The sequence below is a fragment of the Cryptomeria japonica genome, chromosome 5, assembly GCF_030272615.1.
Source record: "Cryptomeria japonica chromosome 5, Sugi_1.0, whole genome shotgun sequence".
In the NCBI taxonomy this organism is placed as follows: domain Eukaryota; kingdom Viridiplantae; phylum Streptophyta; class Pinopsida; order Cupressales; family Cupressaceae; genus Cryptomeria; species Cryptomeria japonica.
In genome coordinates this window covers 610,200,345-610,212,953 of record NC_081409.1, presented here as the reverse complement: position 1 = coordinate 610,212,953, position 12,609 = coordinate 610,200,345, and the positions used below count along the sequence as shown (strand labels likewise).

Sequence of the window (12,609 nt, the reverse complement as noted above, 5' to 3'; positions counted from 1 at the left end):
AGATTCTCCACTAAGGATGCAACAAGGTGTGAATCAGCAATTAATATTCACTAAGCCTATATACAATAAATTCAAATAAGCCCAAAAATGGCATCCATTTGTGCATTAAATGCACCCCATTACATCAAATTTGACCAAAATAGCATAAATATTCCTCATGCAGACATAAGTGTCCATCATTCTTCATGCAACGGCTGCATGCAAAAGGAATCTGTCATAAAATCATTAATATGGCAGCTGCATGCAAAAAGATTCTTCATGCATTCAACATGCATTGACCAGGCCGCCACTAAGTCAAAATATTCCAGCATTAAATGCGCCACCACTACTCCATCAAAAGGTTTTCGTCCAAAGAATGGACGACCATTATCCCGCTCATTAGTTGCATACGTGATGAAATTAGCGATGACGGCTTCCAGTTCTCCTATGGAGACACCAGGCACACTTTCAATGTTGAATTCCATCTGGGTGATTTCTTCCTTGCTTTTGGAAAAGAAGTTTTCCCACTCCACCATTATGGAGACACTTGGCACACTTTCAATGTTGAATTCCATCTAGGTGATTTCTTCCTCGCTTTTGGAAAAGAAGTTTTCCCACTCCACCATCATTTCCTGTGTTTTCTTCATCGTGCTGGAATATGAGGAAACATTTGCAAAATGTTCCTTAGAAAACGAACCTACGAAGAAGAATTCATGCAATTGGGATTTCAAGGAGTTCACCGTTACTCCATCTTCACTCAGCCTCTTTGCGAACAATGCTTCAATACCGCTGATAATTTCCTCCTTCACCCTTCTAATCGAGTCTTTCAAAGCTAAAGACTCCAAGCTAAATTTTTCAAAGGTATTTTTTCTAGAACAAATAGTGCAAAACCATCGGGAAAAGTCATAAATCTCGTTCTCCTGAATTACTTTCCCATCAATTAGTGTTTGCTTCGGAATCTTCATTAGAGCCCTGAGTCGCGGATTGGTTGTCTTGATAAATGTGAACATATTCCCACAAACCTTCCGCTATCTCCAATTTGTTTAGAAGGGCCACAAATCGGGTATGAAGCTAAGGCCAAATCTTCATTGAACTTTCCAGTCGCAGTAAATACGTCTTCCACCCATTCCCTAGAACTCTGGGCCATCACTCTGATTACTTTTGTGTCATCAACGACTTCCTTAGAGAGGGAGGAAGGAGGAATGAATGAGGGATCTGCTTCTCTGAGCGGCCTCTTGAGACTTCTAATGTATTCACATAAGGCCCTATTCTCTTCCTTCAGCCTTTTACATTTTGCCTTTGTTTTCTGCATCTTTTTTGTCATGGCCAAAGAAGATCCTTCGAAGGCTTCAATTACCTACTCGGTGGAAGCACGCCCTAGATCAATCTATCTAATCACATAACCTTCTGGCATATTCTTATTCCTGTCTTTATCTATTGCAGGCTCAGCTATATGCAAGGTCCGAGATCCAAATTCATCCCTTACAAGCTTGGAGAATTTCCAAGGAGCATTCTTCTCTGTCGGTTGATCCATTCTTTTTAACAGCTCTTCTAACTCCTGTGTTGGATCAACTTCTTTTTTCGGCTCCCTTCTTAATTTATCCATCAGCCAATCAGGAGCCGAAATGGAGTGACTATGAATTTCCATCTGCTCGTGCTCCTGCGATAGTTCATCCATCTCCCCAAGGATGACTTCCACCAAAACTATCCTGGTGAGTTTCTTCCTGATGAGGAGGAATTTCTTGTCTTTGACCCCGTGGTTGATTGGGTATGTGTGAAGCACTGACACTGAGAACATCTTGCGATGGAGCATTGTCAGGAATGTTGTCTGGAGGTGGACCTGCTGGATTTTCATGTAAAAACATTTCTACCTCCCGCACATTGGAAGAACTAGCTAGCGACTGCATCCTTTCCACCCTTGCTCTTTTTTGTGGTGGTTCTTCCAGCTGAGTTTCTTGTCGAACCTCTTGATGGACTTCCTGTTGGGCTTCCTGTTGAACATCCTTCTTCCTTGTAGTCCTCGGCCTCTTTGGAGCGCTCTTTCCTTTATCAAGCCGAACTTCTCCTTCACCTTGGGCGTGTGAAGATCCTCCCGTAGTCTCGCTATGGGAATCAAGATTTCCCATCAATTGGAAAGTTAGGTGGACATTTCCTTCTTTCAACCTTTTGATATGCCTGTCAAATAGTAAATTTTAGAACCGGTTTGGCCAAAACCTCCAAATCATCAACTTTTGGTTCTAACCAATCTAGCTGCTGAATAGGTTGATCCTTCACCTTTTCGAATTCAGGTTGCACTAAGTCCGAATCTTCCTTCACTTGATCCGACACTTGCATTACTTCGCCTATTCTGATTGTTTGCAAGGGCAGCCTAGAATACATCTTCTTTCTGACATCAAAATCATCCCTTGCATCTTCCCAGTAGTCTTCTAGGTGAAACTTGTGTAAAAATTTCACTCCAACAACCATTCTAATCTTCAGATATGGATCATAGCAAGACCTGGTGGTGTAATATGCCAAGCGGTAAAATGCCAATTCTTCAGTTGCTTTCTCCACTACTACCAAGTTTGGGCACACTTCCACATAGTCTCCAAGGACAATTGGGAATTCAAGAGACAGCTTTTTTTTCTTCTTCTGAATTTGATCGTAAGTTGTCAACTACCTCATAAATTCTAACATTATCAGCTTGTCAGATGGATACCGTGGTGGTTTGTATGGCTGGAAAGCAAAGCCCTATGTCCTGATATATGTGAATTTTGGAAATTGTAGGAATGTGGCTTTGAATTGCTGAACCAATGCCCTAGCCTGTGGTGACACTCTCGTGTGGAGCTCATTCTACATGATTCTGGTCAGGAACATGGTGAAAGTGTCATTCGCTAGCTTGAAAGAATCAGTATTGTGGAGGTGCAGCTAAGGATAATTCTCATGAACTTTCAGTTGTGCTGGTCCGCAGCCCATAACTCCCTTTCCAGGCAGACCATCAAAGCCTCCCATCCTTGCAAGCATTTAAATTACGTAGGAACTCATGTAGAAGGACTAGGACTTCTTTTCTTTCAAATCCTTCAGTTGTTCATGGATGTAGTGGCTGATTAACTTGGCCCAATCCACCAACCCATTGGAATTCATAACCTCGCTGATGTAGAAGAACATCCACGGCTCAAAATTGATGGTATGTGGGCACCCCATTATCCTGCTCAACATCATTATCAGGTCCACATATTCTTGCTCGAATTCGAAGAAGGTAAGCATCTTCGGTATTTTGGAGATGTGTGGTCTAGGCTTCGGCAACCAATGTTTGTTGATGGTTTTCGCACATCTGTCGGGACCTGCAACATATATCGCCTTTGCGCCATTCATGGTCCAATAAGTCATCGAATGATGTGAAGGAATTCCGAAGGCTTCACCAATTGATTCCGGAGTCAAAGTGGCTAACAACTTGCCACCTAATGTTAAAATTGTCCTCCGCTCCGGATTGTAAAGTTTTGCACATTCAAGAATCAAGTCTGGACACTGGATAGCAGGAGGAAAACCAGCTACCTCAACAATTCCACTTCTGACGATATTGGCAGTTGTAGGAGATGGATTGTGTCCTACTGTTTCGAACATTCTAATCCTAAAAGCCGCCAAGTTGAATGTTCCCAAATTTGTATCACTAATCTCCTTCCACCTGGACACGATCTTGGATTCCGAAAGGAATCCCTTTAGTTCTGCCTTTATCTATGCCTGCCTAGTGATGGTAGCCGCCTTGCCTGATTCTGCCATCTTGGAAAAGCGCCTTGAAAATGATGAAAAAATCTCTAAGTATGACTTTCTTCACTCTCTAACTCTTCTTTCTTAAATCTTGCATGTGAGAAATGAAATGTATCTTTACGCTTATATAGAATTTCTTCAATCATGTTGCTAAGTTGGGAGGAATCTGATTTGGCAATTGAATTCATTATGCATATACTTTCCCATTCACCTTGCCATGCAAATGGAATTTCCCTTGTAGTTGAGTTCAAATTTGGAAATTCCTCTCAATGCATTAAGTCACGCATCATACTTAGAATATTCCTTGCCAACTCACAAACTTCCATTTTTTAAATTTCGGAGGGAAATTGGAAGATTCTTTCAAGATTTGCCTCATTTGTCCACTTGGCTTGACTTTTCTTGCTTCGGATGGAATTTTCTACGCTTTTCAACCATCTCCTATTTTTTAGAGATTTTCCTAAAATTTAGGACCCGGGTCCTGTAGAGAGAGAATTCTCTCATTATTCCAAATCTGCAAAAAGATTCGAAATCTGATAAGATTTGGTGCCTAAAAATGGAAATTTTAAAAATTTCCCCGAGGGGATTTCTGCTTTTCATTCCATTCCTGACCCCTGGATCCTAATGCCTTTGAAGATTTCTTGAATTTCCAGACTTGGGTGTGGAATTCACTTTGTGAAGAAATCCTATTATTTACATGCCTTAGAAAATTTTCAACTTCCTAACTGGGCATGGAATTTTGACTTTGATGGATGAAATTCATCCTTTCCATGCACTTCCTTAAGACCTTGTCTTGGGCACCCGCCTTTGGACTTGGGCAATGATTTTGCACTGGTAAGCAATTTTGATCATTTTCGCACATTTCCATGCCTTAGTTACCTTGGCACCTTCTATCTCTTCCTTGGCGCTGTCTCAACTTCATCAAGAAATTTTCCAACCCAAGCATTTTCCTTGGTGCCCTTAGTTTGGCGCCATGATTCCTCTATGGACGTTAAATGCACATTGGGGTGGAATTTTATGAATTTTAACTTTTCCTTCATCATCCCTGTTTGGCGCCCTTCATCACTCCTAGGTGCTAAATTCGCGCTGCCATGGATTTTCATATTTTTCAATCTCTCCATGAGCACTTCATTTTGGCGCCCTCCCTTGGTCTAGGGCGCAAATTTGCCTAAGGCAAGGAATTTCACTTTTTGGGGAGTTTCCACGCCACATTGAGTTTGGCGCCCCACTACTTCCTAGGGTGGCATTTTGAGTTGGAGATGGAATTCCATCCATTTCTTGAATTCCAAGGACCCTCCACTTTGGCACCCTATCTCCTCCTAAGGCGCAATTTCCTCATTAGGGAGGAATTCCATCAATTTCCATCCTTCCATGAGACAGTGAGTTTGGCGCCCTTCTTAGGATATGGGTGCCAGATTTATCCTATGGTATTTTCATCTTGCTTCTTCCGTACTTAGGTGATTTTGATCACTTCTGGACTTGAATGCCATTTGTGAATTTGAAGTGTTTTCCTGGACTTGGATGATTTTCAAGCTTTCCACTTCAGGAATGGATACCAACACTTAGCCATTTTTTGATCCAGTATATCTGCTTCTAGCTTTCTGGATTTAGAAATAGTCGCGAATGTTCAATCTTCATTGCCTGCCTAAATGGTCCTATCAAAACAAACTTTCCAAAAATAGAAACTTTTCAAAATGTTAGTGTTGGACCCCAAAACAGGACGTTGGATGACTTACCATGAATAGAAACTAAAAATAGTAAGTTTGATTTTTGGCAAAACGAAGACATTCCGGGATGCAGTAAAATCCCTAAAAAATAGGAACTTTCTAGAAATAGAAAGTTACTCCGATTTTGCTCAAATTTTACTGGGAGGTTCCTTGAAGGGTCCTGATTCCAGCTCTACACTCAATTTTTCCAAAACCCTAACAAAAACCCCTAAAATCTAGAACTAAGGCAGAAACCCTAAAATTGACAAAACAAGCCCTAGACTTAACCAAATTCACTCAAACGGAAAGCAAACTTAATCAATTTGACCCCCAAACACTTGCAAAGCAGAGAGAGACTAACGAGATTGCGACCAAAAGACCCCAAAAAACCCAAACAAAAGACCAAGAGGGCCTAAAAAGTAGGGGGTCCCCATTTGGGATGGGCTGATGTGTGATTAGGTCACAACAGTTAGTAAACTAGTGAATTAGTTGGACTCAAGCGCATTTTAATATTCTATGATGGCCATTCATGACCATTATTGTCAATAGACATTGAGCAATTGGTTAGAAACCAGCAAGTTAGTTGGGCTCGAGTGAATGTTACTAACCTAAGAAGGTTGTTGTAGACCGTTAATGTCAAAAGACATGAGACAAAATTGTAATTAAATGGTAAAGGAACCAGTGGGTCAATTATACCCAGATGTTATGTATCCAGTGAAACAGTTGAACTCCAAGATGTACAAGTTGAGCAAGGGTGGTGAATTTTGACAGTGCGTTAAACGTTCTTGCAATATTAAAATCTTGGCTAAGGTGGTGCTACTTATGCAAGCAACTGTGAGTTCACATGAACCAAATACACCTACTAGTCTGATGGTCATACTAGTTAGGGGGTACCTATAGTGTGTGACCGACTAGATGTGTGTAGGTTCTGAACACCAGGGTCAGATGGCAAGATGGCAACTTGAACCAGTCCTTAGTTTGCACCCTCGTGAAGGGTCAAGCCACTTCCAATAATAAGGGGCACGAGAGACTGCCAAGTCTACGGTTGGGTGTTAACGCCCTTGATGATGCTCTCCCTCATCCAGACTATGTCGAGGCTTGATACAGAAAGTTCCAGCTAGGAAGCTAAATGAATTGTAATCTCTGAACTTTTATCTCTTCCTTTTAGATGATGTTATTATATTGTTTTCCTTTTCATATTGAATAGCATAATGATATATGTTCCATGTGTTTGTTCCATAAAAGATTAACTTTCTTTTCAGATGATTCAGTCAAAATCTTATTATGTGAAGAGCAGTTAGTTAGTTAGTTTTCAGTTTCAGCTGAAGTAGTTGAAGATAATTTTTTATATGCTCAGAGTTTTATATTAATATAGATAGCAACCAGTATAGAATTAGTATTGGGAGGAGATCATTGGCAAATGTCGAGATAAAGTAGAAGCACGGAAGCATAGGTGGCTCTCCCAGCCCGGTAGAATCTTAAAGATAAAATCTGTTCTTTCTGCAGTTCAGACCATACAAAATATGGAGAGCTTCTTTAAAAAATTCTTATGGGAAGGTTCCAAATCTGAGAAAAGAATTCCTTTGTTAAGTTGGGAAACAACATGTAGATCCAAAGTTGATGGAGGGGCTTGTCTAAGAAAGATAGAGATGCAAAATGTAGCATTGGGTGCAGAGTTGGCATGGAAGATGGTAAAGGAACCTCAGAAACCAAGGTGTAGGTTGGTGCAACAGAAGTATTTAGATACGGAAGATAAAAATAGAATTTTGACTCCGGCAAATTCAATGGGTGGATCACTGATATGGAAATTCATTTGAGAGTGTAAGGGTGTAATCACCAATCACATTTCATGGAGAATTGGTAACAGAAAGAGAGCCAAATTTTGGTTGGACTATTGGAATGGGGAGGAGGCAATTTGTAATTTGCTCCATACTAATGAATGGATGGCAGAAGCGGTACAGTGCCATGGAGAGTGCATGGCGGATTATGAGGTAAAGTCAAAAGAGGGAGTGAATTGTTTTGAATGGACACCAGTGGGGAACCTCAATGTGCTGAAGGTGGTCAAAACCGTCGTGGCAGAAATCTTGAGGAACAGAAAGATAATGCTTTCAGAAGAAGACAATGAAATATTTTGGAGTGCATCAAAGTTTGGAGAATATTCGGTGTGGTTAGGATATGAAATTCAGAAAGAACAGAATAGAAGTAAAGAATGGCCATCAAAATTCTGTTGGCATAAAAGTGTCTTGCCACAGGCAGATCCTGACAGGGGATAGACTAAAATCAATTGGCATGGAAGGCCCAAGTGTGTGCCCGATGTGTTTACAAAGTGAAGAGACAGTGGATCACCTACTGCTTTGGTGCCCCTTTGCAATGAAATGTTGGGACTGGATAATGGTTTCTCTTGGGTGGAATTCGGCTAGATATGAAACTTTGTATAAATTCCTACGTTATTGGCCTCAAAATGGAAGAAAACCGGCGTGGGGAGATATATGGTTGGTCACTGCTTCTATTGTTACCAGGCAGATTTGGAAAGAGAGAAATAGGCAGATTTTTAATGATCAGTCGCTCAATGCTGAAACAATCATATGAAAAATTGAAATGGGGATATGTGAAGTGGTCAACACCAAATTTTTCAACAAAATAATTTCAGATTGAAAACTATTGGTGGAAACATTACAAGCAAACCAAACCAAAGGGAGTTGGCTCATTTGAAGGCTCCAAAAGTTGGCAGACTCAAGTTAAATTTCGATGGAGCACCCAAAGGAAATCCAGGAAAGGCAGTTATAGGATGTATAATTTGAAACAACAAAGGGAACTGCAAATGGATGATTGCCCGTGGTATTGGTGTGGCTACAAACAATGAGGCAGAATTAGAAGCATTAGCGAGGGGATTGTGGCTATGTGAGGATAAAGGGTTCAAATCCATAGACATTGAAGGTGACTCCCAGGTATGTGTAAATGCAGTTAGTGGAGGCCAAGTTCATAATTGGAAACTGATACCATGGGTGAATAAGATCAAACAAAGTCTGAAAAAGATGGGTGACTTTAGAATATCACGTGTACCGGGAATCAAATATGACTGCAGATCTACTTGCAAATTTTGGCGTCGAGCTTGGAGTGAAAGAGATCAATACACAGGCCTGCCCAGAGTTGGAAACGATCATTAGAGCAGAAGGGATCAACCACACGGAGTTTCCGCCCTCTGATATTGGGTGAGGTGGCTATATCCCATTGAGGGGCAGGGTCATTGGGTATGACATTAAAGCATAGAAGTGTTGGAAGGGGCATTTCTCAAAGTTGGGTGGCGCATGTTCAAATTCTTGGTAAGAAGGAATGGACAGAGAGATGGTACTTCCAGAGTCTATGTTTAGAAGGTGACAGGTTAATCATTAAAAAAGGTGTGGTGGCAAGGGATGAACAATCAACCAATGCATGAGATATCCAATGGTGGGCAAATTCCCCTTGTAGAAGTTATTAAGATGGCAAACTGTGGTGCCGGAATTAGTTTTTTTGGCATGATTACCTCTGATGTAATCAAGCATGTAATCTTTTTCTGTTTCAATATTATGGGAGCTACCCCCAAATGGTAGTACTTACCTAAGAAAAAAAAAGAATACTATTTGTAAATAAATTGTATTGTGGGAATTGTTATTTTAAGCAAAATCAGGTATATACCCAAAAGACATTACAAATAACTCGGTAAATTTGTCGAATAATATTTTTATAAATTGCTTTAAAAACACATGTATTACTGAATTTATGGAACATATTAAATCTCTTTCATATTTATATCAAAAATAGAGTTTGATACACTTCATAGACCACAAAATGAGCTCAAAGTCTCAATGCATATAAACAAAGACAAAAGATATCTCAATGAGCACATAAACAAAAGTCATCTGAATGAGTTGATTACTATGATCGCACAACTATTGAGCATATTGCAGAGCTAAATTGGGGCTAGACATTGTATGACAATACTGTATACGCTAACAATAACTTTATAGTTAGTTGATGACTTGAATAATCATCCAATCACAAAAAATTCATGTGGTAATGCTTGTGAAGAATCAGTCAGTATCTACAAGGATTTCCAGAAGAAAGGCTTTGGCATAACCCACTGTAATATCCATTGTTGGCTCACTAGATATTAGAAAACCTGGTAAGTCTGCAGACTTTGATAAAACAAACCAATCAGAGGATTCTCAGGATAATATTTGATAGCTTTCATCATCTATTTACTTATTAACTTGGTCCATGGAATAGTTATATAATTTCATATTGCATAGTTTTAATGCTGGAGAAACAACCAAACAGCCATGGCTCAAAAACAAGATAGCATATATTTCTAGAAATGGGTTACCGGTACGATAAGGGAAGTAACAGGAAGAAAAAAACTATAAGAAATGCTTTAGAAAGGTCACAATTAGCGAACAAACAGAAACTTTCTGTTAATTCTGCAAACCGAATTTACTGGAAAAGAACCGGGTTTATCATATTCAGTATAAAATAAGGGGACCAAAAGAACTTCTCCATGTGGCACCAAGAGAATATTCTATAACACAGAAAAATAGTTATGGAGAACCTTCGTATTTCTTCATTTTGTCCCAGACTCATTCCTGGATTTCAAAACTTAGCATCGTCATCAGACTCATCACTGCAATCATGAATTCCGGTTGACAAGAGGAAAAAACAGACATTGACTTTCTCAGGAAGTAATAAGCAAAGCCAATTAGTTGGAGGTGGTAATAATGTTTATTTTCACTCAAATCATATTTGGTATTTTTTCCATATGTTTATTCGGGCCAATCTATCAAGGCACATAAAGCAAGAATGGCTTTTCTATTTAAAGTTTTTGACAAAACAGCATGATATTTTTGTTAAGGTTTTGATATTAACTAGTTTTTTAGTGTGTCTTTTTTCATGATTAACTTGTTTAATTGTACCCCTGGCCATCCCTGCTCAGCATTGGCTGGCGTGTTTAGCCATGCCCTAGCTGTCGTCAATGCATGGTTCCTGGGTCGCTCGCTCGCATCAGCCCGTCTGGAAGAACTTCAAAAATAAAATAAAAATGCGACCCATTTTATATCTAAAACTTTTGACAATTTTTTCTCACGATTTTGGAATGGTTGGCATTTTTTTGCAGGAAAAACTGCCGCAATTCTTTTGCTAAAACCCACGGCCAAGTTATTACAGCAATTACTTACAGGCGAAAATTTCCGGCGAGTACTCGCGAGTCCTGTGAGTACTTGCCAAGTTTTAAACCTTGGGTCGTTCATATATGCCTCCGGCCTATGACTTGTGTTGGTGAGGACTGCGTTCATGTTTCTGATGCCTTCGTATCTAAAAAGTAGGTGGATTTGTTACAGTAGAGGTTGATAACTTGATACAGATGGACTTTAAAACCGGAGATTAGTCGCGTGTAAAGAAGGAACTAAGCATATAACCTGCCCGCTGGTGACAGTCTCTTGCAGCGGACCAATTTCTCCAAAACGTGTACTTTACCACAAGGTATAATTCTAATACTTGCAGTGCTTCTGGATAATGAGAACTAAATGCCTATCGTAAAAGGGAATTAACTTATTCCTTGGGTCAGCATGATCACCCTAGAGATCATTATCTCTTGGACTGCATTGTGAACGATTCATGATACCTACCACATACTTTCTTTTTTTCTCACCGTGATCATCCAATAGGGTTGTTAATTCTGTGACTGCACTAGGAGCACTTCGTGATAGCAGCAATTTATAGTCTTCTTTTTTCACCATGATCATCCGAATCGGTCATCAGTTCCGTGACTGCATTGTATGTATTTCATGATAGCTACCATTAATGACATAGAGAGCGCTTGCCAAAATATGAAAATTGTTGTCGTGTCTCTCAAAATCACCAGAGAGAAAGACACACACACATACAGAGAATCAACATAAAAGATCGATGTACTTACATCGAGAAGACAGTTCGTTCGGCAGTTTGATGTCCGTTGGCTTGAATCCAAGTGCCCAAATGGCTCTAGCTCTCGATACTCCATGTGAAGAATATTTGAAAGAACCAACAGAGCTAACCCAATTTGAACGAACACATGTCCGATTCTTTTCATCTTTTCTTTGATCTTTATATTTTATAATTTCATCCCCTTCATTCTCGGAAGCCTCTGCCTGACTGCCCCTCAAATAATTTGCAAACCCAATAGGGTTCTTCAATGCTGAAAACCTTCTAAACCCTAAATCATCCTTGTAAAAATCTGATCGATTCAATAGCAAGAATGACGAAGATAATTGGTCAAATTGGTCCCTTAGGAGATGCCTGCGGATCAAAACCGTCCCCCATACATGGCCTGATGAACAAATTTTTTGCATTAAGGCGCGCCTACAGGAACCTCCTCCTCTCATAGGATTCAATTATATTATTCTCATGAAGCAAAATTTACTAGAATTAACATGAGCAGTAATAATGCTTCTTTTTCTTTTTATATGTTTTCCCTGTTAAGTCTGGCATGGTAAGACATGAATTGCAGAATGAATGGAGGAAGGTTTCAAATTAGGGTTTCAACTGAAAGTTTCAAACCCTGCATAAAAAAATTAAGTATTGGTGTTTCTGCGTTCAGTTTATAAACTTCTGAAACACAGTTAGTTTTCCAAGTGTTAAAACATATGTATTTAACAAAATGTGTAGAAAACTGCTTAACTAAGTCAATTCATTGCATGCTACTTTAAGTGAGATCAAACATCAAAGTCTGTTTTGGCTGGTCATGGTTGAGGGAGAGGTCTCAACCATTAGCCTTCATTTTGTTTTTTTGATAAAAATTTTCAATTTTTCATTTATTTTTTTTCTGGCATTGTTTCTTAAACACATTATTAGGATAGTCAAAAAGTTAGTACGTATTTTTAATTTAGTAAGTAGTTTTAATTTTTAATTTAGCTATTTGTTAAAATGCAACATGGTTGACAATGTTTTTAATATAAAATTAGTAATAATAAATTGAAGCTATGTAAATAAGTTTTTATTGTGAGAAAAAAAAATCAATAGAGGTTAAAAAGATTAGTTTTTTATATTGAGAGGCCAACTTATATGGCATTAGGCTTTTTTATATGTGTTTAGAAAACAAAAGAGATAAGACTTGTACAATCAAAAATGGCAACTTTCCTTATCTAATTACACGTCAGTAGTAAAATCTTGC

General features: G+C 39.2%; 1 protein-coding gene across 1 annotated transcript in view; it reads right to left on the bottom strand.

The window, feature by feature from the left end:
• LOC131065138 (metal tolerance protein C4) overlaps positions 1-12,195 on the bottom strand; it is a 127,250-nt gene extending 115,055 nt beyond the window's left edge. The window contains exon 1 of the mRNA XM_057999567.1: positions 11,377-12,195. Within this exon, the coding sequence (XP_057855550.1) occupies positions 11,377-11,821 (445 nt within the window). The 5' untranslated portion in view covers positions 11,822-12,195. The remainder of the gene's footprint in view (positions 1-11,376) is intronic.
• Positions 12,196-12,609: the final 414 nt, after the last annotated feature.